General features: G+C 43.8%; 1 protein-coding gene across 1 annotated transcript in view; it reads left to right on the top strand.

Moving 5' to 3' along the window:
- Positions 1-26,188, top strand: part of RtcB (RtcB RNA ligase) — a 144,139-nt gene that overhangs the window by 97,010 nt on the left and 20,941 nt on the right. The window contains exons 8-9 of the mRNA XM_080277926.1: positions 18,014-18,189; positions 18,571-18,705. Coding sequence (XP_080134052.1) covers positions 18,014-18,189; positions 18,571-18,705 — 311 coding nt within the window. The remainder of the gene's footprint in view (positions 1-18,013; positions 18,190-18,570; positions 18,706-26,188) is intronic.

Below are 26,188 nucleotides of genomic sequence, written 5' to 3'. Positions count from 1 at the left end.
TCATCTCTATTAAAGTACACTACATATGTATCAGTATATAGAGATAAGTATTATTTTTCATGAAATGAACTAAAAAAAAAAAAAAACTCAGTAAAACTCATTCTTTCATTCATTTAAGAAAACACAAAGGCCATTAAGTGAAGGAATACACTATACTGTATCCCCAAAACAAATGCCTGCATGTCTTCATATGTGTGCATGTGCTGAATTTTAGAATCACAGACAACTCAATAAAGTTTTCTAAAATCAATTACAGTAAGCCCCCGCGTTTGGCGAATTTCAACTTGGCGAAACTCACTTTTGGCGGTAGGGTGGCCACGGACCACCGAATGCGCGCTTGGCGATTTGAATTCAAACTTGGCGGTCCCCTGGCGGTCCCCCCCACTCGATGTGCCACAAGAACAGCCCCAAAAGCAGCCACAAGAACAGCCGCAACCTCCCCAGCCACCCCAACCTCCCCAGCCAAGCTTCGCTGCCCTCTTTAAGCTGGATGCTGACTTTTCTGGCTTTGATGAAGTGGATGATCAAGCGAGACAAATGGTTGCTAAGGGGGTTATGGGGGAGGAGGGGGAGAGTGATGAGGAAAGTGGTGGTAGCAACTAAGCTGCCCCCACTGCCACTCCGACGTCCCCAGCCAAGCAAGCCTATCTTCACTCTATTTACGGTTAGTTACAACCTTTATATCATGTCTTATTAGCTTTATTTATTGTTTATTGGTCTGTTTTCTACATGTGTATTAATATGTGAAGGCAAAAGATTTTATTTCAGCTTGAAAGATGGTGTTTTAGGGGTCAAAAGGGGGACTTTGGCAATGACCAAAGACTGATTGAGGCACTTTATAGGCAATTTATATGGTAAAAAGAACTCGCGTTTGGCGAAATTTGCATTTGGCGGTAGTTTCGCCAGACTAATTGGATCGCCAAACGCGGGGCCTTACTGTACAAAGAATGTTTACACCGTTTTATATACCCTAAACGTACCAGAAGCCATCCTAACATGGGGTGATCGAATTTCCATATCGCTTTGCGCTAAACTGCTAATACAGTAATCCCTCCACTATCCGATGTAATAGAGCCAAAAGCATGTCCGGAAAGTGGTCCCATCCGGATAGTGGGTCCCAGCCTCCTGGGCTTGTACTTATGGACCCTAACTCAGAAAAACACCTATACAACTCCCTGTGGACATGCATAGCACCTATTTAAGGCCCAAATCACACCAATAAGGGACATAAAGGCTGAAATAAATGCAAAAGAACCATAAAATGAGGTTTTAGAGGTGAGTTTATACAATATTAAACATTCTGGGTACTTTCAACAAGTCCCTGGCTACTGGTCTGGCAGTTATGGACCCTAACCTAGCCTAACTCAGAAAAACACCTCCCTACTGCACATGCATAGCACCTAAGGCCCTATTCACACCAATGAGGGACATAAAAGAGTGAAATGAGGTGTTAGAGGTAAGTATGGAAAGTACAGTACAATATGAAACATTCTGGGTACTTACACCAAGTCCCTGGCCATCTCGATGAATAACACGCCTCCTCTCAGACTCTGACAGTAAAAAGGATTTCCTGAAGCACCTGCAGTACACTGTACATGAAGTCTTGCACTGAACTTAGTCATTTGCACTCAGAATTCCATTCTCTTAACACTGCACACTCTAGTCTTACTTGCGCTCCATTGTACCTTAATGAAATAAGTGTTGCACGCTGCACTTAAAGTCTTTTGCACTCATAAGTCAATTATCTTAACATAACACTCTCTAGTTAATTTGCGCTCCATTGGAAGTCAATAAAATCAGTGTTGCACTGTGCACTTTAGTCTTTGCACTCAGAATTCTAATTTCTTAACACTGTGCACTGTTTTTTTCACTGCACAACACTGTAAATTCCCGTTTGGTCTAGTGGAGAAGTTCTTGCCGTTTAATCACTGTCAGAGTCTGAGAATAGCTGATGCAGGTGGCCGAGGGGTGCGTCGCTGGGTCGTGGTGATGGAGTACCCACTGCAGACGACTCTGAAGAGAGGCGCAAACTCACGTTAAGTTGTGACTCCACCGTGCCTGATGTGCTGGGCTGTGGCTCGGAGGATGAAGGCCTGTCTTGGGGAGGTAATGGAGTGGAGCCAGGGCTAGGCACAACGGGGGTCACGGTCTGAAAAAGCTGTCAGTGGTTGATTGACGCAAGGAACGACGATTTTGATGATTAATGATGCGCTGCCTGAAAGCGCGCACTTCCTCCACAGGTCCCAAGGGCCACATCTCCCTGTCGCAGTGCGGGTGTTCCAGGTAGTTGAGAACGAACTCTATGTGTTCCCGGAGTGCGCTCAGCTTGGGGATGGCTGGAGTAGTGTCATGCTGAGAGGAGTCTGCATCATCGTCGCCGTCCTCATCAGAATCTTCAAGCTGGATACTGACACCTGTAACTGAAGATGCGATCTCGATATCAGACATGGTCTGATACCCAGGATCGCCCTCGTCGTCACCCAACCACTCACGCACTTCATCCACATCAACATCGTCCCCATGCGCACGTAGACGTGCATGGAAGTTATCCACGTCAAAACCTAGGAAATCGTGCTCCACATCCGTTCCGAGAAGCAGACGAGACCAACCATTTTCTAGAGTCTTGACAGGGACTTCCTTCCATGCACTGGCCCAGTTGTAAATGGCAGACTTGATGTTGTAGCGGCGAAGGTTTTCCAAAGTCCGCTGGCCTCGCATGTCCTGTCCCTCCCTGCGCTCGTCCTCGAGAACAACCATCACCTTGTCCAGGAAGTTCCATCGGTACAGCCTCTTCGTTGCCATGATCACTCCTTGGCCCATTGGTTCGATGAGAGCAGTCGTATTAGGTGGCAGAAACATGCACCTATTGCGCCCATTCTCAGCCACCAAGTCCTTGCCGCATGGGTGAGCAGGTGCATTGTCAAGGAGAAGGATGGCCTTTACCTGGTGATGTGGGATTCCCAGTTTCTTCATCTGGTAATGGACGACATCCTTGACGAAATGGCGGTGGAACCAGTCTTTGAAGATCTGGGCAGTGAACCATGCCTTCATGGAATAGTACCAGACGACAGGAAGGACATCCATCACCCCACGAAGACACCGAGGCTGCTTTGCATGGCCAACAAAAAAGGGCTTTAGCCGGTTCATGCCATTAGCATTGGCACAACACAAAGCAGATATCCGTTGCTTGGAGAGCTTGTCTTACAATAACTTTGTAACTTTGTTGTAGTGTGTTTTGTAGATCAGTTATGCATATATTAGACTCGTGGACGACCGGTTGTTATACGTGAGTAGTTTTGTAAGTAGATAATTTTCGTTCCCTTTTGTCATGCAATGACAGGAGATGTAAAGATTAGTATGGGACTATTTTTATTTGTCTTGGAAATATTAACAAAGTCTCTGACACACAAGTGAAGTACAAAGTAGAGTCCCGCGAGCTACCTCCTGTCTTGCTCTCTCTCTCTCTTCCACCCTCTCGCCCATGTTGCTAGCCTCCTTCTTCCTGCTACCTGTCGATTCTAAGGCTAACCTCCTTCTAATCTCAGAATCCTACATTCTGGTGTAGCAGGGGTCGTGTCATGTGTGTTACACTGTTTTTGAAATGTTCTAGAAGCCTGTGTGTGTGTATGTGTGTATGTGTGTGTATGGTCATGAGGCACTGCTCGTGTGCCTATCAAGCATTGCATGAGTTAGAGTGTGTAAGCATGTTTACCATTGCTCGATTCTCGCAGACACACTACCTACTTCATCCCCTGACTTGCTGCTTCTATCTATCTATCCATTATGCTGTCTATTATGATTTGTAATTATAATATGGAGTCCTGACTTCACTCAGTCACGTAGCTGGTGATCCTCCGACAGCAATCATCATTGACATATGCTAATCCATTAATACATAATAGTCTTCTTCTTCAATCTTATTACATAATATTGTACTGATCCTGTAATATTATATTTTTAAACAAGTTGTATACATAATTGAACAAATACAGTATAGTGAAATTGGTTATTGTATTACAATTTGTAAGATGTGTATGTATAACAGACATACGCATATAATTGTGCAATGGTAATATTGCTAGGTCATTACATTACATATTGAGTTATCCCTTTAGTCTATCTATCTATCTATCTATAGCCCGACGCCCTAATCCCGCAAAGGGTGGCCGCAGACAAAACGCCTCCAAGTCACTCTGTCACCCACCAATTGACTACCCTCCCCCCAACTCACCCCCCCCTCCCTCATATACCTCTCAACTCCATCCCTCCACCTCATCCTCGGTCTACCCCTCCCTCTCCCTCCCTCCACCTCACCTACATACACCCTCTTAGTCAGTCTTTCATTCTCCATCCTCTCCACATGTCCAAACCACCTCAGTGTATTTCTCCTAATCTTTTCAACCACATCCACATCTACCCCACAACGTTCCTTCACTTCTTCATTCGTCAACCTGTCCCTCCACGTCACTCCACATGCTCCTCTCAAGTAACTCATTTCCTCTGCTCTCACTCTTGACTTCCCCTCTTGCAAGGTCCACGCCTCGCTTCCATACGTCAGGGTAGGGATCACAATACCATCATGCAGTGACTTCTTAACTTCCATACTCACCTCCCTATTTCTCATCACGGCTTTCAGTGTACCAACAACCTTTCTTCCCTGCTGTACCCTTTCACGTACTTCATCCCCCAAAGTTCCATCCTTACTCATCACACTACCCAAGTACTTGAATGCACTACATTCTCCATATCCTCACCATCCAACCTCACTGCACACTCTGTGACTTCATTCCTCTCAAACACCATAACTTTACTTTTGTTTACATTAAGTTTCAGCTTCCTCCTCCTACACACTGTCCCAAATTCATTCACCAAACCTTGCAACTCCCATTCATCTTCACTCAACAATACTGTATCATCAGCAAACAGCAACACTGGAAGCTTCCAAATCTCACCCTCATTCATTAGGGCCAGCCCCACATCCACTGCCCTACCTTGCATCTCCTTTACAACCCCATCCATATATATATATTAAACAGCCATGGAGACATCACACACCCCTGTTTCAGTCCCACATTGAGATCAAAGAACTCACTCAGCTCACCATCCACTCGCACCGTAGCCCTAGCTCCTTCGTACATACTCTTCACAGCACTCAACAATTTCCCCTCCACTCCATATATTCTTAATACCTTCCACATACCTTGCCTATCTATTCTGTCATAAGCTTTCTCCAAGTCCATGAAGGCAGCATACACTTTCCTTCCCTTCTCTAGATACTTCTCCACTAAACATCTTAGAACAAATATCTGATCTACACACCCTTTTCCCTTCCTAAATCCCCCTTGTTCTTCTCCAACTAGCTTCTCTGTCATATGCCTAACCCTATCAATGACTATTCTACCATATATTTTACCAGTCACACTAAGAAGGCAAATACCCCTATGGTTACCACATACATCTCTCTCCCCTTTTCCTTTGTACAGAGGAACAATTATACCTGATTTCCAGTCCTCTGGAACCCTTCCCTCTTCCCAAGCCAATCTACACAACTTCCATATCCACTCCACAACAATCTCACCCCCATACCTAAGCATTTCACCACACACTCCATCAATTCCTGGGGCCTTTCCCAGCTTAATCTTCTTCATCGCTTCCACTACTTCCGACCTACTGATCTCTTCCTCCCTCTTCTCATCTCTTCTTCTCCCAGCCATTCCCCAACCACTTATACTCACACTGCTCTCACTCTCTACATTCAACAAATCCTCAGAGTGCTCCTTCCATCTCCTCAATTTCTCTCTCTTCTCCACCAACAATCTATTATTCCTGTCTTTCACTCCCCTACTATTTCCCCTTTCACACTGCCTTACTTTCTTTACCTCCTTCCAAAACAATTTCTTACTTTCCCTCCATTTCACACTGAGATTCCTCCCAAACTCTTCATCCACTTTCTTCTTACTGTCCTTCACCAGTCTCTTAACCTCCCTTCTCCTGCTCACATATACCTCTCTCTTCTCTCTCTCATCTTCTCCCCTACCTCTACTCGCCAACCATTCACCATATGCCTTCTTCTTTTGTTCCACAGCTCGTTTCACCTCATCATTCCACCATGCTGTCCCTTGCACTCCCTTGCATCTCCTCCTCACTCCACAAACCGCCTCACACGCTGCGCCTATCTCTTCCGTGAATATCTTACATATGTCTTCCACCCCTTCCATCTGCTCTAGCTCATACCTTCCCAATCTTTCTTCCACTATGCTCTTATACTCTGTCATTTTCTCACTATCTTGCAGTTTCTCCACTCTTCTCACAGGAGCTGCTTCCTCCTGTCTTCCCCTTCGTCTCCTCAACCACTTTCTTTGCAGCTCTACCTTGGCCATCACTAAGTGATGGTCCGAGACTCCATTCCCCCACCCTCTCCACACCCTTGCATCCACCACTTGTCTTCTCATTCGCTCATCCACACACACGTAGTCTATCATTGCCTTTCGTTCAACAAGTTCACCATCCATCCTCCTCATTACTCTCCATGTATACCGGTGGATCATCTTATGACGAAAGTAGGTGTTGGCTATTGCCAACCCCTTACCAGCACAGATGTCCACCAAAGCACTACCATTCCCATCTACTTCAGCTGGCACATCCCACTGACCAACCACTCCGTCCACTCATACATTCCCAACTTTGCCATTCATGTCTCCAATCAACAGCACTCTCTCGCTCCTCTCAAACTTGTCCATACATGCTTCTACTCTCGCCCAAAACTCATCTTTCACTCTTGCCACTCGATCCTCTGTTAGAGCATACACACATACAATCGCCCATGCTTGTATACCTACTTTCATCCTCACCCATACAATCCTTGCACCCACTGTTCCATACTCTCTTATATTCTCCTTCCACTTCTTGCTTATCATCAGACATACTCCCTCTCTTGCCCTCTCATTCTCACTGACTCCCGCACATATACCTACACCGTATTCCCATTCTCTCATCCTTTCACCTTTCCATTTAGTTTCAGTCAATCCACATATATCCACTTTGGCATCCTCAAGCACCTGAACAATCTCTCTCTCTTTCACTTCATCATTCACTCCTCTCACATTCCATGTTCCCACCCTCAGAATGTCCTTTGTCCGTTCCTTAGTCGTCAACGTATGGTCCGTCCGGGTCCGAGGCGCTTTATTTGCTTTTTTAGTTAGTTCTTTTTACGGGGTGGGGCACTAACCCACCACCAACCCTTTTAGTCGCCTCGTACGACAAGCAGGGATACTGGGGGAGTATTCTTGAAACCCCCCTACCCCCAGGGGGTAATGTCTAATATTTCACCTAACTTGTGTGATGATTCTGGTAATACATAATTGTAACATTGTATGAATTGTTACATAATTGTAGCAAGTGTAACATAATGCAATCATTTGTCGTTACATAATTGTTACATATTGTTTGAAGTTACATAATTGTAGCAAGTGTAACATAATGCAATCGTTTGTCGTTACATAATTGTTACATAGTGTTTGTAGTTATATAATTGTAATAATTACAGGCCTGACACTTGCAGCCAGGTACATGCTTCTCCATCTCCTTGGCTATAGTGTTTGTAGGCAAAGAGCGATAGAATAAATCATGTTTGTCAGCATTGTAGACCTGACCGAGAGTGAGGCCCTCCCTGTCGATCAAGCGCTTCACGTTGTGCCGAAACTCCTCTACTCCATCCTCTTTGGCGGTCAAAGCTTCGCCATGGGCCTTATGGTTGGTAATGCCATGTCATAACTTGAACGCGAAGAGCCAACCCACTGATGCCTTGAAGTGTGGGGCATTGTGAAGCCTTGCGAACTTCTCAGCAGCAGCTTTCAGCTCCATCCCACGCACCATCACACCAGCAGCACGTTGCAGTCAATACCAAATCAATGTGGAGCAGTCGACTTCAGCATACTTGGGAGTAACATCATCTTCCTCTCCATGTTGCGTTTGCATATTGACAAGAAGTCAGCCGTGTACTGCATGAGTTTGTCGCAGGATCTCTTGATATCAAACAAAGTAGATCGGGCCAGGCTGAATTCACGAAGGATGCGTGAGGTAGACCATCCCGCATCCACCTTGTCCAGTATCTCTCTCTTCTTCTCCAGAGTCAAAACCACTCTCTTCCTCTTCTCAGGCGGCGGGGCCATCATCATGCACACTAACAAGAGGCACGAGAACAGCAACAGAGCCTGCAGCAGGTAAGACACCACTACAAAAGCGAGCATGTGGGCGGCCATGATCACGAGCGTGCATTCACAACAAGAGGCGGGCGGTAAGTGGGGAGGATACAGGGGCGCTCTAGTGGACGGTGGCGGACCTATGCACCAAAACACAGCTGGTCCGCGCTGCGCGTGCCGAGTTCAAATTACAGGCAGAATAAAGTCAGATTTTTTTCGAATTTTTTGCTATTTTTGGCCCTTTTGGGGAATACTGGATCCCGGGACCTAAATATCCAGTAAGTGGGGATGTCCGGAAAGTGGGCGTCCGGATAGTATGGGGATTACTGTAATGCTGTAATTTTGGGAAGTATTACTTAATGTTGCAACTGTTTTTCCCATTTTTTCACTAACAGTAATATAAGACTGCTTCCTTCTATTATGCTCTTGTATCTAATGAAACAAAATATCAGTAAGAGATGCCAGCCTAACAAAGGTTTTTGAATTTACATATGAGACAGACGTCTGTTACAATGACTCAACAAAAGTCATGCTAGCCAACATCTCCAATAGGATTCCCTTGCTAGTTAGTGATTAGATAGCAAGTGAAGTGATCATTATTGCCTTTCTGAAGGTTAGCAAGGGGTTCAGAAGTAATCATATTCTGAGAGTTGGGGGAACGCTAGGTGCTAAACTGCTAAAAAGCTGTAATTTTAGACAGTACTGTTTAATGTTGCAGTTGTTTTTCCTGTTTTTCAGTAATGGTAATATAAAACTGTTTCCTTCTATTATATTCTTGTCTCGAATGAAACAAAATATCAGTAAGAGAAGCCGACCAAACAAGGGTTATTGAATTTCCATGTCAGACAGACATCTGTTACAATGACTCAAATGTCATGCTAGCCATCATCTCCAGTATGATTCCCTTACTAGTTACTGAGTGGATGGCAAGCAAAGTGATCATGACTGCGTTTCAGAAGGTTAGCAGGGAGTTCACCAGTGATCATGTTAGCCTACTAAAGTAGGGTCTATGCTAGATGCTAAATTGCTAAACTGCTATACCGCTAAACCCCCAGACCATCACATGGCCAGTTGTAAACAAACCCTACATTTTTTCTTGAGGCTGGGTGTTTCTAATTGTAAAATCTAAGTATATACACAAGTGAATGTAACTTTTTACAATAAATCATAGGTGTTTATACTCTAAAAAATACTTGGCTGCCAGACAGTGAAATGATCCTCTGTATAAGTGATTCTTCTAAATGGAGCCAAGGTCTTAGTCTCGCCTCCAGGACGCATGGGGATATTTGAAGATGATTTTGAGACAAAAAAGTGCATCTTCCACCCCATGAAATATGGTTCATATATATATATATATATATATAATATATATATATATACGTTTGTGTGTGTGTGTGTTTTATTAACTAATAAACATAAGAAGATATATGGAATAATGTTGGAATGTGTAGTCACCACTCCCTGTAGCTGCAGTTGAGAAGAGTCGTATGGGAGGCAGGACGCGGAACTGATCACATCAAAGGACAGTATTGTACAGTGTACAGTACTGTAGCACTCTGTCTCATCCCCTGTCCAGACTGTCTGAATCACCTCAGCCTGTCTAGAATAAACAGAACAATGTTTTTCTTAGCATTATGCTAAAACAAGCACTCAGAAATCAACACAGCTAAAATACTGGAATGTGAAAGTGTTTACAAGCGATCAACTGATGCAGCAGCGCATTGTGTTGTCCACACATGCACATATGGCCCGTCTTCCACCATGCTTCCCACACTCGTTATCCACTTTCACATTTACTCTCAATTTTCACTTTCATTACGGTACTGTACTGTATTTTTAAGCTATTCAAAATAGATTTTCACTCACCTCTACTGAGACAAGCCTTCCTCTGAAGAAGTAGATCCAGCCTCAGCCAGACCACAGTCCACATCACTGTCTGGTGGTGAATCTGACTCCTGGGAAGCACGGGACGATGCCCGCTTCCCAGACGTAGATGGGCTAGCTTCACCAGGTGCTGAAGCAATGGCAAATAACCATCTTGTTAAGTTTTAGCATATTAGGCTACGCTACATATCAAACACGCAGCTTAATGTCCATTTTTCCATATTGTACAATCAACAGCTTCTTACACAGTTTCATAACAAGCTCACCTGATAATGAATGAAAGAATGAAGTGGTTTTCGTTTGTTGCTGAAAATATGGTGATGCAGCCCTGTTCAGTGCCTCGATCACATTCATACTGCTTTCCATATCAGGGTCATGTTGAAGCGCAGACTGGGTGGCAGATGTGATGTGCTGCATAAACTCCCTGAGCATAGGAATTGTCAGTTCTTTCTTGGATGTCTGGGGCATATCTGGTGATGCTTCTTCTTCCTCGTGCTTCCTCGCAATCTCTGCCATCTCTGCGAGTTCATCAGAAGTGAGAGGTTCCTTCCTACTGTCAAGCAGCTCTTGCACATCACTTTTTTCTGTGTTACTAAAACCGGAATCACCTCACTTCCTTACTCGTCTCAGGATGTCTTGCACGTCCTTATCTTTGTCAGATCCTTTGAAATCATTGACAGCATCAGGCCACAAATTACAGTATGCCACACTCCACTTAATGCACTTTCTGACACATTATTCCAAGCAAGAAATATGTTTGCAATGGCATCTTTGACAGTGTAGGTCTCCCAAAATCTGTCTGCAGTCATGTCCACTTCTTTATTAATGGATTCAGCCATGTGCTTCATTGTATACTTTAGGTAATTTCATTTGAACAACGCAATAATACCTTGATCTAGTGGCTGAATCAGTGAGGTCACCTTCAGAGGAAAGAAGACCAACTTCACTTCCTTGCTTAAGGTGTACAAGTGTTTGGAGTGGCTGGATGCATTGTCAACTAGAATCAAGGCCATGTTACTTTGGTTGTGTTTTTTTTTTAGTATTTCCAATGATTGCAATAGCATGGCTGAGGTATCACTCATCAAAAATGTCTGATGTCATCCATGCCGTCTTATTAGACTGCCAAAGCACAGGAAGCTTGGGAAGGAGCACATTTTTCAGAGCACGAGGTCTAGCAGAGTGGTTGATGACGAGTGGCTTCATCTGTGCAGTGCCTGATGCATTGGCCATGAGGAGAATAGTGAGCCGGTCCTTACTTGCTTTAAATACAGGTGCCTTTCTATCAGTTTTCATTAAATATGTTTTGGGGGGCATCTTTTTCCAGTACAGTCCCATTTCATCACAGTTCCACACTTGGCACTTTGAATATTCATTTTCCTCCACTAGCTCACTCAGCACTTTTTTCATTTCCTCGGCGGCCTGAGCATTGGCAGATGCAGCTTCACCCGTCAGTGTTACATTCCTTAGCCCCATTTGCTTGATAAATTTATGAAGCCAACCGGCACTTGTGCTGAACTTACCATCTTTAATGGATTTCCCTTCCTTTTCAAGTAGCCGAGGCTGTATTTCGAAGGCTTGTGTTTGCAGCATGGGGCCCATGAGAGGAAGTTTTTGGCGCTGCATATCTTTCACCCATAACTTTAGTGCATCTTCCATCTCACCATACATGCACAACTTCCAGTGGAGTTTTCCCTTTGAAATGTCAGGTGAAGCATAGGCTTCTCTAATTTTCTTCTCATTGAGCTTGATGGAGCGGACATAGCTCTCCAATAATCCAAACTGCTGTCCTACCATTGATGCTCCATTTCCTTTCTTAGGGCATCCAGCACTTTTATTTTCCTGTTCATTTGTAATAGACTGCCTTGATCTCTTGGCAGGAGTAGATAATGATTCCGTGGGTGGCCTTTTAGACCTAGTGGTGGTGAGTAGTGCACATGATGCAAGAGAAAGTCACAGAGTAGTTTAGGTATGTCTGCTCGCTATAGAGTCACCACGTGAAATAAGAAATATGGGTGGCAGGTGGCAGGTAGCCTTTTGGGACGTTTAGAGAGACGTTTGGCGGGAAACAGTACAGATGTTGGTGAGGAGAAAAAAAAAAAACAGATTCAACTCGCATAAAATCAGAAGGATTCACTTTAAATTGATACTATGGCCCTAATTGTAGGTACTGTTTTAAATCGATAATTTTAAATTGATTCCCTTTAAATCAATATTCTGCTGCATATAGTACATATATACAGGACATCCCTACAGTATGCGAGTTCCGAGTATGCGATCCCCCTTGTACGTGAGGATTTTTTTTTTTTTTTAAGTATATGAATTGAACTCATTGTAAACGAGACGGGCAGCGAATAGTGGCCCAAAGCCGGGGTTACCCCGAGTACACGACATTGCCCCCCCCCAAGAAGCAATAATGGTTACTTACGCTCCATCCACCTTGTGACGTCGATGCTGCGCACTCGTCACGTGATGCCCATATGCGCCGCTTGGAGGGTGGTGAGAGTCCCAGCAGAGGAAACACACGCGCACAGAGGGTACACTCGCTGTTCCAGATATGTCTCCGTGTAGGCCTACTCAGAGGCTTTTTTTTCTGTGAACCAAGATATCTGCCCTATCCTCCAGGAAGAAGAAGTGCATCACCCATGCTATGAAGATGCAAGTCATTAGGAAGAAGGAGAGTGGGAAGGGTAACACAGTCATTTGCAAGGGACTAGACTTGGCAGAATTGTCTGTGTGAACTACAGTATATGGGCTAACAGGGAGGCCATAAAGAAGACTGTGAAGACATATGGGATGGCGGCATTGGACGGGAGAAGCAGGCTGACCAACCAGGCTATAATTCTTATGGAGCGGTGCCTGGCTACATTTATCCTGAGGAAGGAGAAGGAAGGAATTCCACTGAACGGGTGCTACATCAGGGACCAGGCCAAGATTTTTTTACAAAGCTGCAGCTCTGAAGCTTGCTGTTAAGAAATCATTTAAAGCCTCCGTGGGATGGCTTTGCCGCTTGCTGAAGAGGAAGGAGCTTTGTCACATTCGCCTCACGGGGGAGCGTGCATCAGTGGATGAAATGGTGGCCAAGGATTATCCAGCCATCCTAAAGGGGATAATCGACGAGGGCGGCTACAGCAGGGACCAAATTTATAACATTGATGAGACAGCCCTATACTACAAGGCTATGACGAAGTGTACTTACATCAGTAAGCAGCAACGCCGGGCCTGGGGCAGAAAAATTGACACGAGCAGGACAACAGTCATGTTCACAGTGAACTTATCAGGCTCACACAAGATGCGTCCTGTTGTGGTGCATACCGCAGCACACCCCAGATGTTACAAGAATCTGCACTGCATGGATGACAGTGGGGTATATTGGTACAGCAACTCCAATGTTTGGATGACAAGCAGCATCATTTCCAAGTGGCTGTTGCGGTATTTCATCCCTGATGCCAAGGCTAAATCCCGGGAAGTTGGCATCCCCTTCAAGGTGCTTCTCGTTCTCGATAATGCCCCAAGTCATCCAACCTGGCTAGCAGACCTCAGCAAGGAATGCAAGATCGTTTTTATGCCCCCAAGAACGACCTCTCTCATCCAACCGCTAGACCAGGAGTTGATTGCAACGGTCAAGCAGCTATACCACCAATGCCTCTACAATCACGTCTGCAGCAAGACCGACAGCCGTGAGGAACTGCAGGCAATTCTTGACTTGAACACGGTTGGGAGTGATGTCATGGACGCCGAGGATGGTTAGGACTTGCCACCCACTTCACCTGCTTCGTCCTTACCACACACAGCACCCGCACAACCAACTTCAACTCCTGAGAAGACTATTATGACTTTCTGGCGGTCATTCAACCTCAAGGATGCCATCACTCTCTTGTTGTCCTCTAGGATAGATATAACTGCTGCAACAATTAACCGTGCTTGACGCCTCCTTGTACCACACCTGTCTGAAATCGCACTGGGAAGCGGCTTTCAGTCCCTGGCCGCTGCCGAGGCAGCCACTCTCACAAGTGCACAAGCTGTGCCTGGGGGTCAGGCTGGCTCGCTGGAGGAGATCAGGGGTTTACAATTGACAGCAGCAGAGCAGGATCCCCGGGAAATCGTGCAGTGAGTGGACAGGCCGACGCAGAGCAGGAGATCGCAGCAAAGCCAGCAACACCAGTGATGGAGAATGAAGATTTGTCCATGATGGAGATCAGCCGGGTACTATGTGCCCTTGATAAATTCAAGGAAGAATTCAAGGACATTGAACACTCTCAGTTGCGAGTGGAGGAGGTGATGTCTTCACTGGACAAAACCTTCCGCTGCTACACCGACAAATACATCGCTACTTTAATGGTCACTGCTCCTCTGAACTGTCTGCTTGCATTCCTCCACCTCTACAACGGGCGTGTAGCACCCGTCTGGCAGCAAACTCTCATCCCTTTTCTGTCCAGCTTTCTAATGCAAGAGTTAACCGTTACTCCCAGTCTTTCATTTATGCAACAGGTCAACTCTGGAACTGTCTCCCTCTGTCTGTATTTCCTGCTGCCTATGATCTCCAGTCTTTCAAACGCAGTGTCCAGGCATCTCAAAATGATCGGATCTTGAATTTGGCTCTCTATTGTATTTTGTTTTTCTCTTGGAGGGAACTGTTACTGCAGGCTCATGGCCTTTGGTTCCTTCTTCTTGCATTAAAAAAAAAAAAAAAAAAAAAAAAAAAAGCAAACACTCATCACCCGTTTCCTTTGGCTTGAAGAAAGTGAGGAATCACTCCCTTCAACATGAGAAGAGCCATATCCTGAGAAGGATCAAGAGACTGATTCGATGTCTGAGGTGTCAGAAATAGACTTTGAAGGGTTTATGAACGAAGTGAGTGCATTAGATAGTGAAAGTGTCGAAAATGCTGGTGACGTAAGTGGTGAGGAAGGTGGTGTGGTGGGTGATGCAGGAGATGCACGCTAGGTGCCTCATCCTGCCTCGGATCCTCTTCTTACCTCCATCCCGCGTGTTGTCTCCTTGGGTGAAGGTGAGCAGCCATATTCTTGTTGGTTTACTTTATCTTAGGTAATATGTTTTAGATAGTTTCCCTGTATAGTACAATACTTAGGTCTGAAAGGCATCTCAAGGATTGCCCATGAAAGGGAGTGCCACCCATATGTAATTTTTCCCATAAGTTTATGTATTCACAGTACGTGAATTCCTAGTACGTGATGTCCTCTGCCGCCCATATACTCGCTTACTAGGGGGATGTACTGTATATATATACAGTATATATATATATATATATATATATATGATCTCCAGTCTTTCAAACGCAGTGTGTCCAGGCATCTCGAAATGAACGGATCTTGAATTTGGCTCTCTCTTGTATTTTGTTTTTCTCTTGGAAGGAACTGTTATTGCGGGCTCATGGCCTTTGGTTTCTTCTTCCTCGCATAAAAAATATATATATATATATATATATATATATGTATATAATATATACATAGATATTAATCCCTGGTATATTTGAACATAAGAACCAAAGGCATGTCCAGGTAGTGGCAATATCCGGATAATGAGGAGTAGACTGTAGCACCAGTCGAGTAGGGCAGAACTCCCAAAGTGGATGGAAAGCTGATGACAGGGAGAGCTGGAGCTCCCGTTTCATCAGCCCTTGAGGTTAGTTCCTGACCATCCCCCTTTGGTGAACTTTTTCAGTGTTTCATTAACCCCTAAAGTACTAATCTCATCGATCGGCCTTTTTGCGCAGTTTCTTAAAAGGACGAGGAACACCAATCGTTCAACATCCACAAAAAACTGGGGGCAGCTGGCTTCACCCCAACTGTGACTCAGATGGCTTCTAACCAATCAGAACTAAGTGTTGGACACACCAGAGGGGGGACCCAGGCCCGTACCCAGCCAGTGGGGGGTGTACCCCCACCTCCCTCTCACCACGTCCCTCTACCCCACTACCTTGTTGCTACCCCACCTCCCACCGCTCTTACCACCACCACCACCACTCCCACATCCTCCTCATTCATCCCCCTCCTCCCATGTGGATCCCCCCATGACTGGGGGAGGGTATTTCCCCCCTACTCTCCCTCCATGTCCGTGTACTCCACTGGGGCCTTTCCTTTGTGTCTTGTGGTGGTCACCTCCCATCCCTCCATCCCATTACTCACCCTTCTGGCATTACCACCTCCAACCACCATCCCCAACCCCCCACCCTGACCCCCCACCCTGACCCCCCACCCCAACCCCCTACCCTCACCCGCACCCCCTAGCACACAGTATCTTTACCTCCCCAGCCTCGAATATTGCGTATTTTTTACGCTTTATGGTGCGTGTCCTTGAATCATTACCTGTAATTTATTCGTGTCTTTGCATACAGATATGCGCACCATAATTATTTTAGCTGTCTTTATTCGAACCCCACTTGAAAAAGAAATTTTGTTTTATGCCGACGCATGCAAACATGTTGGAGCCCTCAAAAACGAAAAGAAACGAAACGAAAATTAGCTAGATCTGACAGCTCGGAGGGGAGAGGAGGAGGGAAGGGAGATTAGGCGAGGGGAGGAAAGGGAAGGGAGGAAAGAGGAGGGGAGGGAAGGGAAGGGAAGGGGAGGGAGAGGACTGGAGGTATGGGGAGGGGAGAGGAGGGGAGGATAATTTTTACAACACTTTGTCAGAGGTTTCATCATTATCATCAAAGTATATTCACCCTTCTTCTTTTTTTTTTTTTTAACTCTGGGCATAGGCTTCACAGCCTGCTCTCAAGGCCCAGTAGTCCTCCTACATACCATACACCTCTACATGTCACCACTACGACGCTAACACCCACCGTACATATTGAATACATGCTTGGGCCGTCTCATACAGGACGGGTGTATTGGTATTAGTGGGGGTATTTTTACAACATGTCGGTGGGTCTTGTGGTAGATCAGTAAAGTCTGATTTTTTGAAATTCAGATCCTTAAACTGTCCCCTGCCCCAGTGGGGATTTGAACCTGGGTCCGGTAGGACTGCAGGCCACCTCTCTGCTGACTGAGCCACCGCTTCCCCTTACATTTCTTGAAGCCATTGTCACTGTTATGTAATAACTGCATAATGATTTCTTGTTTTTCCTGAGGGAAGGCTACATCAGTTGGTTAACAGTATAAAGTAACACAAAGTGCATGCTTCCTGCACTAGACACTCAGTGGACTGGACATGATAAAAACAAAAGGAAATTCTAGTCTGCTAATAAATAATTTTGCTTGCCAGAGTAAATTACCGGTAGACTTTATTATATCATTAATAATGAGACATAATATACTCTTAAAATAACTCATTATTCTCAATATGAAAGATGTAATTAAATTTCTGCTATGAACGCTGCTCCCCTACTCTGATCCACCCAACTACCCGAGACCCAGCAGTAATGTGATGCCAGACGTATGACGACTAACAATACCAGGAGAAAGTGGGAAGGAGTAAAATAATTAGTCAAGTTTAATAATTTGTTTATAAAGTACTCATAGTACTCGATACTTCATGACTTGTATCAATATTTTCAATAAAAAGGTAATATTGAAAGTATCGATAAACCCACCACTATTTAACATTATCATTCGTTAGTTCTTGTTGATTTGGTAGTGTTAGATTGTGCTGATAATAATTTATTAGTGTTATTAGGGTTTGCTGATGCCTTAATAATGTTCATTAGATTAAATATGTGAATTATGTTTCCAGTAATTCCTGTTGTGCAGGGATCAACAACAGCTTTTGCTTCCTCCTCTCATCCTTAGATGGGAAAAATGTCATGATTGTGATTAGATTTTTCTGATGTGTCATTAGATTTTGCTGATGATTAGTAGATTCATTCAGATTTAGCACTGGTACCCTAGCCTATCATTGAAAAAGATTGGATGATGGATAGGTGGAAGGAAAAGTTGGATATAACCCTACTGAGATGTATTCAACAGATGCCCTAGTTGCAATGGAGAAGGCAATGAAGCGTGATGGGATAGAAACAAACGACCGCCAGTTGGCATGTGCAAGGATCAAATCCCAGGAGGGCCAGGACTACCTCAAATCCATGGCTGCTGCTGCAAATTTTGCTTGGGTCAACCGGTCCTCGATGACCTTCCTCAGTCGACAGGTACTGACTGCTCTTTTGCTGTGTAGTATGTGAGCATGCAGACACGCAATGGGTGTACACGTGTGAGAGATGAAGAGAGAGATATAGATAAATAGAGAAGTATAAATAGATATATAGATAGGTGGAGCTATAGATTGACAGATGGAGACAGACATATAGTTTGAAAAAGAGAGAGAGGGGAGTTCAGCTAAATGAAGGTTGTTTAGGCAGAGGAATTAAATTTTGTCCAATGCCAGAAGAATTTTATTCAGCTTTGGAAATCTCTTACCATCCAGAGGGTTAAAAGAATATTATTGTAGTTTTTAGTTTGAAAACATTGTGCATTAGTTGTTTGTATACCAAGTTCATACCTAAAACTGTGAATGCCGTTTGTCATTCCAGGCCTTTGCGAAGCAGTTTCAGATGAGCCCAGATGACCTGGATATGCATGTGATCTATGATGTGTCTCACAACATTGCCAAGATAGAGCAACACTGGGTTGATGGCCGCCTTCGCACCCTCCTTGTACATAGAAAGGTTGGTAGTGGCCAGGCACATCCTTCCAATGTTTTCATACTGTGCCATACCTACCAAGTAGATTTCATGGTTTGCCGTAATTGCCAAGTAGATCAGTATTTAACCCCTTACCTGCGGGGATGGCTGGACTGCGCCGTTCCCCTCCCATGAGGATAGCAGGAAATCTAGACAATACACGATAAATTAGCTCCTTCCAGATCAATAGAAGAATCATTTAGCCTTTTCTCTTTTTTTATATATATTTTTTAGGATGAGAGTGGGTCATAAGGGACATTTCAGTGGGTAATGAACAGGGAAAATTAGTGGCCAAGTGCACATGGGGTGTTACCAGGTGATAAATTAGCTACTTCATGGCCAATGGCAGTATCAGTTAGCCTTTTCCCTTATTTTTAAAATATTTTTTAGTATGAGAATATGGCATACAGCATATTTCAATGGAAAAAGCGAATGGAAAAAAACGGCCGGGAGTTGCATTGCACGGCCAGGCTGTAGCTAAGCGGGGGAGGGGATAAGGGAGGGGAGGTGAGGAGGCAAGGCAAACACAGAAAAATGGCAAAATCACACTGGATGCGAGTATTAGCAGCGCTACCTATAGCTACACACTGGCAGTACTGATAGATGATACAAGACCGCACTTGAAAGCCCAGGCGATTTTAAAAATCCCTGGATCACAGGAGTGACGCCCCACAGTACTTATGTAACGAGCGTCACGGTAGTGGTGGCCCGCGGGTAAGGGGTTATGATAGTAAATGGTTGGGTACTGCCTCTTTGAATGTATCATTCATTTTTCATTCATTCATCATATAATCCAGGGTTGCCCCATGAGGAGCATAGAGGTTTGGGGCTAGGCAAGTTGGTCCTGACATTTAAGATGAGAGTGACCAGCCTCACTCATCCCAGAGTGGCATTATGTGAGCAACAAACCCCAACCACCCCTTGGATATAAACCTACACCGGCTCAATCCGATTGGAGTGCCATAATTACCCACTAAACCACCAGGCACATAATTTGGTTATATGGTTACCATCCAGCATGGCAAATTGTTTCCTGGTGTTCAGGAAACTACAGTAGGATCTCGCTGATAACGTCAAATTGGTGCCAGAAAAACGCTGTTGTTAGCGAAAATGTTATTTGCATGGCATTAAAATACAAGTATAAAGGGTTTATTGGTGCAGCCACCCCAGGACTTTTACCCATTTGTCCCATTTGAAGCCTTCCTGTCACTACTTTTTTTAGCTGAAATACTAAGATTAGTTATTAAATCATCATGAGTAATATAAAACTCACCTTAAACGAGTTAATGAGTGTTTGGTGTGATGATCATTCTGAGGCATGCGCATGGAGGCTACTGTGGTGTACCCCCTGAACCCTCGCTGGCCTTGTCCCCACTCCTGCCTCTTGTGCCACAGTCACCCATTTCTGTCAACACTTCATCAAACCCCACAAAGTCAGAATCATGAGGCAAGTCCCCAGTGTCATCAATGTCTTCATCTACTTCAACCCCTCTCTGTTGTTCTTCCTCGGCTGGATGGCATTTTGAAAGATAGCGAGTGATGAGTGACTGCTGTCGCTAATAAAGATTGGCTTATTTTATATTTTCCATGATACTTATTTTCTAACAAATTTATGTCTATTTATTTATTCACTATTATTTACACACTATTTACACATTATTCCACTGTTTTTAGTAACTCCTGACATTATGATACCCCCTAAAGTCTGGCTGTGGTCAGTACAAGTGTACTTAAGCACCCATACACTCTCCCCCATACCCCTTAGGACATATGCTTATGGCATATGTATGTTTTAATTTGATTTATCAGTTGCACTGATCAAGACATGATAATTTTAATTCTTTGCGGCTGGTGGGAAGCGGCCGCCATGTTGGCGATGACATCAGTATTCACACTGCAGACAACACTCTAATCCATCACACAAGGCTTTACCAGTAACAGCACTGATACCATAGTTGTCTTGATATTTATCGACATGGCCACTGTAGATCCAAATTACACCCTTCAGGTATGTTGTGAAGGAATACTTTTCATGATGTAAATGGGTGGTACCTGTTAGGTACGTAAATTGCAGTGAAGTCAACTGGAAGTAGCTTACAGCTACACCACTGCTGAGCGGTGCTCGTACCTCATGAGGTGGAAAGTGTTTAATGTATGGCGTACAGTATCAGCTGTATGAGTTTATATTGGTATTATGCTTATGAATGTCTAATATTTGACTTCTTCATTATCAGTTTTCTGAAAAAACAGGTTCAGTGAGTGACTCTGAACTTGATAGTAAAGCACCTTCAGGAGGGTGCAACGAAATACCAAATCGGCGGTCTTTTACCGAATCAACACTGAATCATCACTTTTAATTTGTTAGTGTTATAGATTATATCACCATATAGGTTCATACACACCAAATTACCCGAAATCCGGTCAAATTTTTATGTTTAATTTAACTTTATAAAAAAATCCAGATTCATAGCGGAAACTTGCAAAAGTTAGCGGAAGTGTGTCCCCTTTAGCTCAGCAATTTGCCTTGGCAGACTTCTGCTTTGTATAAATATTAATTTAACATGCAAATACATTTCTTTGCACTGAAAATCATTATCTGTGTTAAATAGAAGTCTGTCAAGGTGTGTTGGCGATCTAAAGCAGAAATACTCGCTAACCTTAGCACGCTCTTGCTCTGAATCCTAATTTTCTATTAACCCCTTAACCGCGGGGCGTCACTTTCGTGACGCTTGGGAGCAAGGGATCATACCGCGGGGCGTCGCTTTTGTGATTCTGTGTTATTTTGAATTCACCCGGGCTTCCAAGTGGGGGCTTGTATCATCTATCAGTACTGCCAATGTCCAACACTAGTCAGCACTCCTAATCTCATCTGTACTCCCATCCATTGTTGACAATTTAGCTATTTCTCCCCGTTCTTGACTCCCCTCCCTACCCCCCCTCCATTACCCTATCCTCTCGCCTGCCCGGCCGTGCTACGCTAAGTAAATCTTCCCTGGAATTTTTCACTGATTTCATCCATTGAAATAAGCCCTATGTCCTATTCTTATACCAAATAATATATACAAGAAAGAAATAAGGTAAGTGAGAGTGCCATACACCTGGAATTGGCTAATTATCATCTGACAACACCTCACGTGCACTCGTTCGCTAATTTTCGCTGTTTTTTTCCCCTTGAAATATGCCGTATAATCTATTTTTGTAATAAATATACATGTAAGGAGGGAAGGGAGAAGCCTAAGTGATATTTACATTCACCTGGAACTACCTAATTTATAATGTATTGTCTAGATTTCCTGCCAATCATATCAGTGCCAAACAAAGCTGTTTCAAGATATAACATTGGTAGCTCTGAATATATATCTCCTAAGTAGGCCTCTAATCTATTTTCATAATAAATATACATGTAAGGAGGGAAGGGAGAAGCCTAAGTGATATTTACATTCACCTGGAACTACCAAATTTATAATGTATTGTCTAGATTTCCTGCCAATCATATCAGTGCTAGACTTAGCTGTTTCAAGAAGTAATATTGGTAACTCTGAATAACCCCTAGCAGGCCTCCACGCTGGTCCTCTGTTATCAGTTCACTCTTATCTTCCGAAGCGAGAGTACGTATGTTTCTTCATGCTGACTTCAAGGCCTTTTTTCACCCCCATGCAAATGGCCCTGTGACCTTTACCCCCCTACTAAACCTCGTGTGGAAAGAGGTAAAGGGCTGACAATTGATAAAAGAGTGACTACGATCTTTCTATTGAGTAAAACAGTGCAAGTGGAATTGTAAATAATGTGTAAACAGCAAGTGAAAGTAATGAATGTAAATATACGTGAACAATGGAAAATAGTTTTATAAGTTATTTCAAGTGACAGTGCACAACACAGTGTAAATAAAATAGAAATGTAAATAACGTAAATAAAATAGAGAACGTAAATAGAAATGTAAATGAGTAGTATTATAAGAATACGAGTATATACCCTAGGAGTAATGAAAGTGAAAGTTTCACTCTAGCATGTCTGAATGCTATGAGTTTAGCATGTCTGAATGCTATGAGTTATGAGAGTGAAGATGAAAGTGACATTCACTCTCAATGCCAGTATACAGGACGAGAAAGTGAATGCTACGTATTTTACTGAAAGAAATTGAATCCCTACAGTGACAATAAACTAATACTACTGAAGGAAACTTATGGATAAAGACTGTAGATATATATAAGTGTTATATAGTAATAGAAATATAAAGTGTGAGGGGTTTTATGAATAATAAATGACAGACTACCAAGAGCGAACTAGTGCCAGTGCGACGATCAGACGCGCTCGTAATTTCCATTGCTTTCACAGTGTTTTTTTTTTTGAGTATGGATCCCAAACTACTTGAAAATTGTAGAATAGTGTTTATAGTGTTTGTATCTGGCTGTGGTAATCATATTACGGGTTGTCGGGAAGTGTAAAGTGGAGACTTCATTACCCTACTTCAGAGGTCTCCACAAGTCCTACGGTAACCGACGAAGGCTCAACAATCATTCCAGGAGAAAGCTGAAGGTATGTGCCATAAGCATATGTAATTTTATTATTGTAGGACTAATAACTGATTTTTGGCAAATATTTTTTGAGAGTCTGTCGGAGCCCAAATAACCCCGCGGCACACGCAAGTCATTGGTAAACAAGCCCACAGTGTAGGGGTTAATAGTTAAAATTTAGCACAGTTTTTTTTTACTGAATTTCAGATAATTAGGTGTGTATGAATCTATATGGTGAAGAAAATAAAATTTTCACAATAGTAAAGACTGCATTCCAGCACTGGGAACCTCCAATGAGCAACCACCCACCACTATTTTCATTTATTGTCATTGGCTGGTACACAGAGGAATAATTTCCCCGGTATGCTTTTATCTGTGCACGTACACATTGGAACGAATCATTAGCAGTTATTCCTCTTGTCATTGGGCATTCTTGGAGGTCAGAAATATGCACAACGTACAGTGGAATTTCGAATTTCGACAGGCATAGGTGCCTAAAAATCACCACAAAATTCAAATAATCGAAATTTAAATTGAACTTCTTATGGGAAAAATTAGCTTGGGACCGGGGTCTCCAAACCTAACTACCTGAAATCATGATTTTTTTTTTTTTTGCCCACACCCTACATCGAGTGGCAAGCCAAATGATTTCCTGTAAACCTAGAAATCATTTACAACGTTGGGTGGTAACCTTATAACCAGCTGACACGTGTTCCCTACATGAGAGCAAGTGGGTTGGCAGAGGGTTAGTACCCCTCCCCGGAAATCTATCTATCTATATCTATTGCCAGACGCCTCAATCCCGTTTGGGGTGGCCACAAACAAACCGCCTCCAAGTCGCCCTGTCCCCCGCCATTTCACTGCCCCGCTCCCAACTCACACCCCCCTCTCTCATATACCTCTCCACCCCATCCCTCCATCTCATCCTCGGCCTCCCCCTCCCTCTTCCCCCCTCCACCTCACTCACATACACTCTCTTTGTCAGTCTTTCACCCATCATCCTCTCCACATGGCCAAACCACCTCAGTGTGTTCCTCATAACGCTTCCTATCACATCCACATCAACACCACAACGCTTCTTTGTATCCTCATTCATCAGCCCTGTCTCTCCATGTGACTCCACAGGCTCCTCTTAAATAACTCATTTCCACTGCTCTCACTCTTGACTTGTGTCCTTCCAACAACGTCCAAGCTTCACTTCCGTACGTTAGAGTTGGTATCACAATACTGTCATGTAGTAACTTTTTCACTTCCATGCTCACTTCCCTGTTTCTTATCACTTCTTTCAAAGAACCAGCAACCTTTTTTCCCTGCTGTACCCTTTCAAGCACTTCACCCTCCAAACCTCCATCCTTACTCATCACACTACCCAAGTACTTAAACTTACTCACATTTTCCAATTCCTCACCATCCAACCTCGCTGTACATTCACTGACTTCACCTCTCTCAAAGACCATCACTTTACTCTTCCCTACATTCACCTTTAGCTTCCGTTTCTTACACACTCACAAACTCATCCACCAAGCCTTGCAGCTCCTCTTCAACTTCACTCAACAACACAGTATCATCTGCAAACAACAGTACATACAGGGAGTTTCCAAACACTATCCTCTCTCACCAGGGCCACTCCAACATCCACTACCCTACCTTGTACCTCTTTTATTACCCTATCCATGTACAGATTGAACAACCATGGAGACATGACACATCCCTGTTTCAACCCAACTTTCAAAGAGAAAAATTCACTTAGTTCACCATCCACACGCACTGCAGCCTTCGCACCATCGTACATACTCTTCACAGCATTCAACAACTTCCCATCTACTCCATATATTCTTAACACTTTCCACAATCCTTGTCTATCCACCCTGTCATATGCTGTCTCCAAATCCATGAAAGCTGCATACAACTTCTTTCCCTTCTCTAGAAACTTTTCCACTAAAGATCTAAGAATGAATATCTGATCTACACAACCTCTTCCCCCGGAAATCAACTAACTAAAACTACTAACAAGAAGCCTCGGACCAGGACTGAGCAAAAGACGACGACTAAGGACCGAACGAAGGACATGATACGGATGGCGACGTGGAATGTAAGAGGTGCAGATGACGAGATGAAAGAGAGAGTTTGTCTAAGTGGTTGAGGGTGCGAAAGTGGATGTCTGTGGATTAACTGAAACTAAATGATGAGATGAGAGTGTAAGAGAATGGGAGTATAGATGGGGTATATATGCAAGAGCAGGTGAGAATGAGAGGGCAAAAGAAGGAGTTTATTGTTGTGAGTAACAAATGGAAGGAGTATATAAGAGAGTATGGATCATTTGGCTGAAGGATTGTGTGGGTAAGACAGAAAGTTGGACCACAGACGTGGGCGATTGTGTGCGTGTATGCGTTAACGCAAGATCATTCAAGCAGAGTGAGAGAAGAGTTCTGGACAAATGTGGAAGTGTGCATGGAAAAGTTTGAAAGGTATGAGACAGTGTTTTTGATTGGTGATGTGAATGGTAAAGTAAGGAATGTGAAGGTGGATGGAGTAGTTGGTGAGTGGGGTGTGCCTGCTGAGATAGATGAGAATGGAAGTGCTCAGTGCTCTACTGGACATTTTTGCCAGGAGAGGGTTGGTGATAGCCAATATCCTCTTCAGACACAAGATGATCCACAGGTATACATGGTGAATTATGAGAAGGGTGGATGGTGAACTGAATGAAAGGAAGGCAGTGATTGTGTGTGTGTGGATGAAAGGATGCAAAGATGTGTAATGGATGAAAGAGCCTATAGAGGTTGGGGAAGTGGACTTTATGACCACCACTTGGTGGTGGTCAGAATCAAGGTCCAAGTAAAACGGAGAAATAGAAGAAGGGAAGGGCGGGAGGAAGGAGTATATGCAAGGAGAGTGGAAAGGTTACAAGAGGATGAGAAAAAGGCAGAATATAAGAGAGAAGTGGAGGAACGATT

The sequence above is a fragment of the Coenobita brevimanus genome, chromosome 71, assembly GCF_032717465.1.
Source record: "Coenobita brevimanus isolate Jiangsu-jjx chromosome 71, ASM3271746v2, whole genome shotgun sequence".
Lineage (NCBI taxonomy): Eukaryota > Metazoa > Arthropoda > Malacostraca > Decapoda > Coenobitidae > Coenobita > Coenobita brevimanus.
This window is presented reverse-complemented; position numbering and strand designations above follow the sequence as displayed.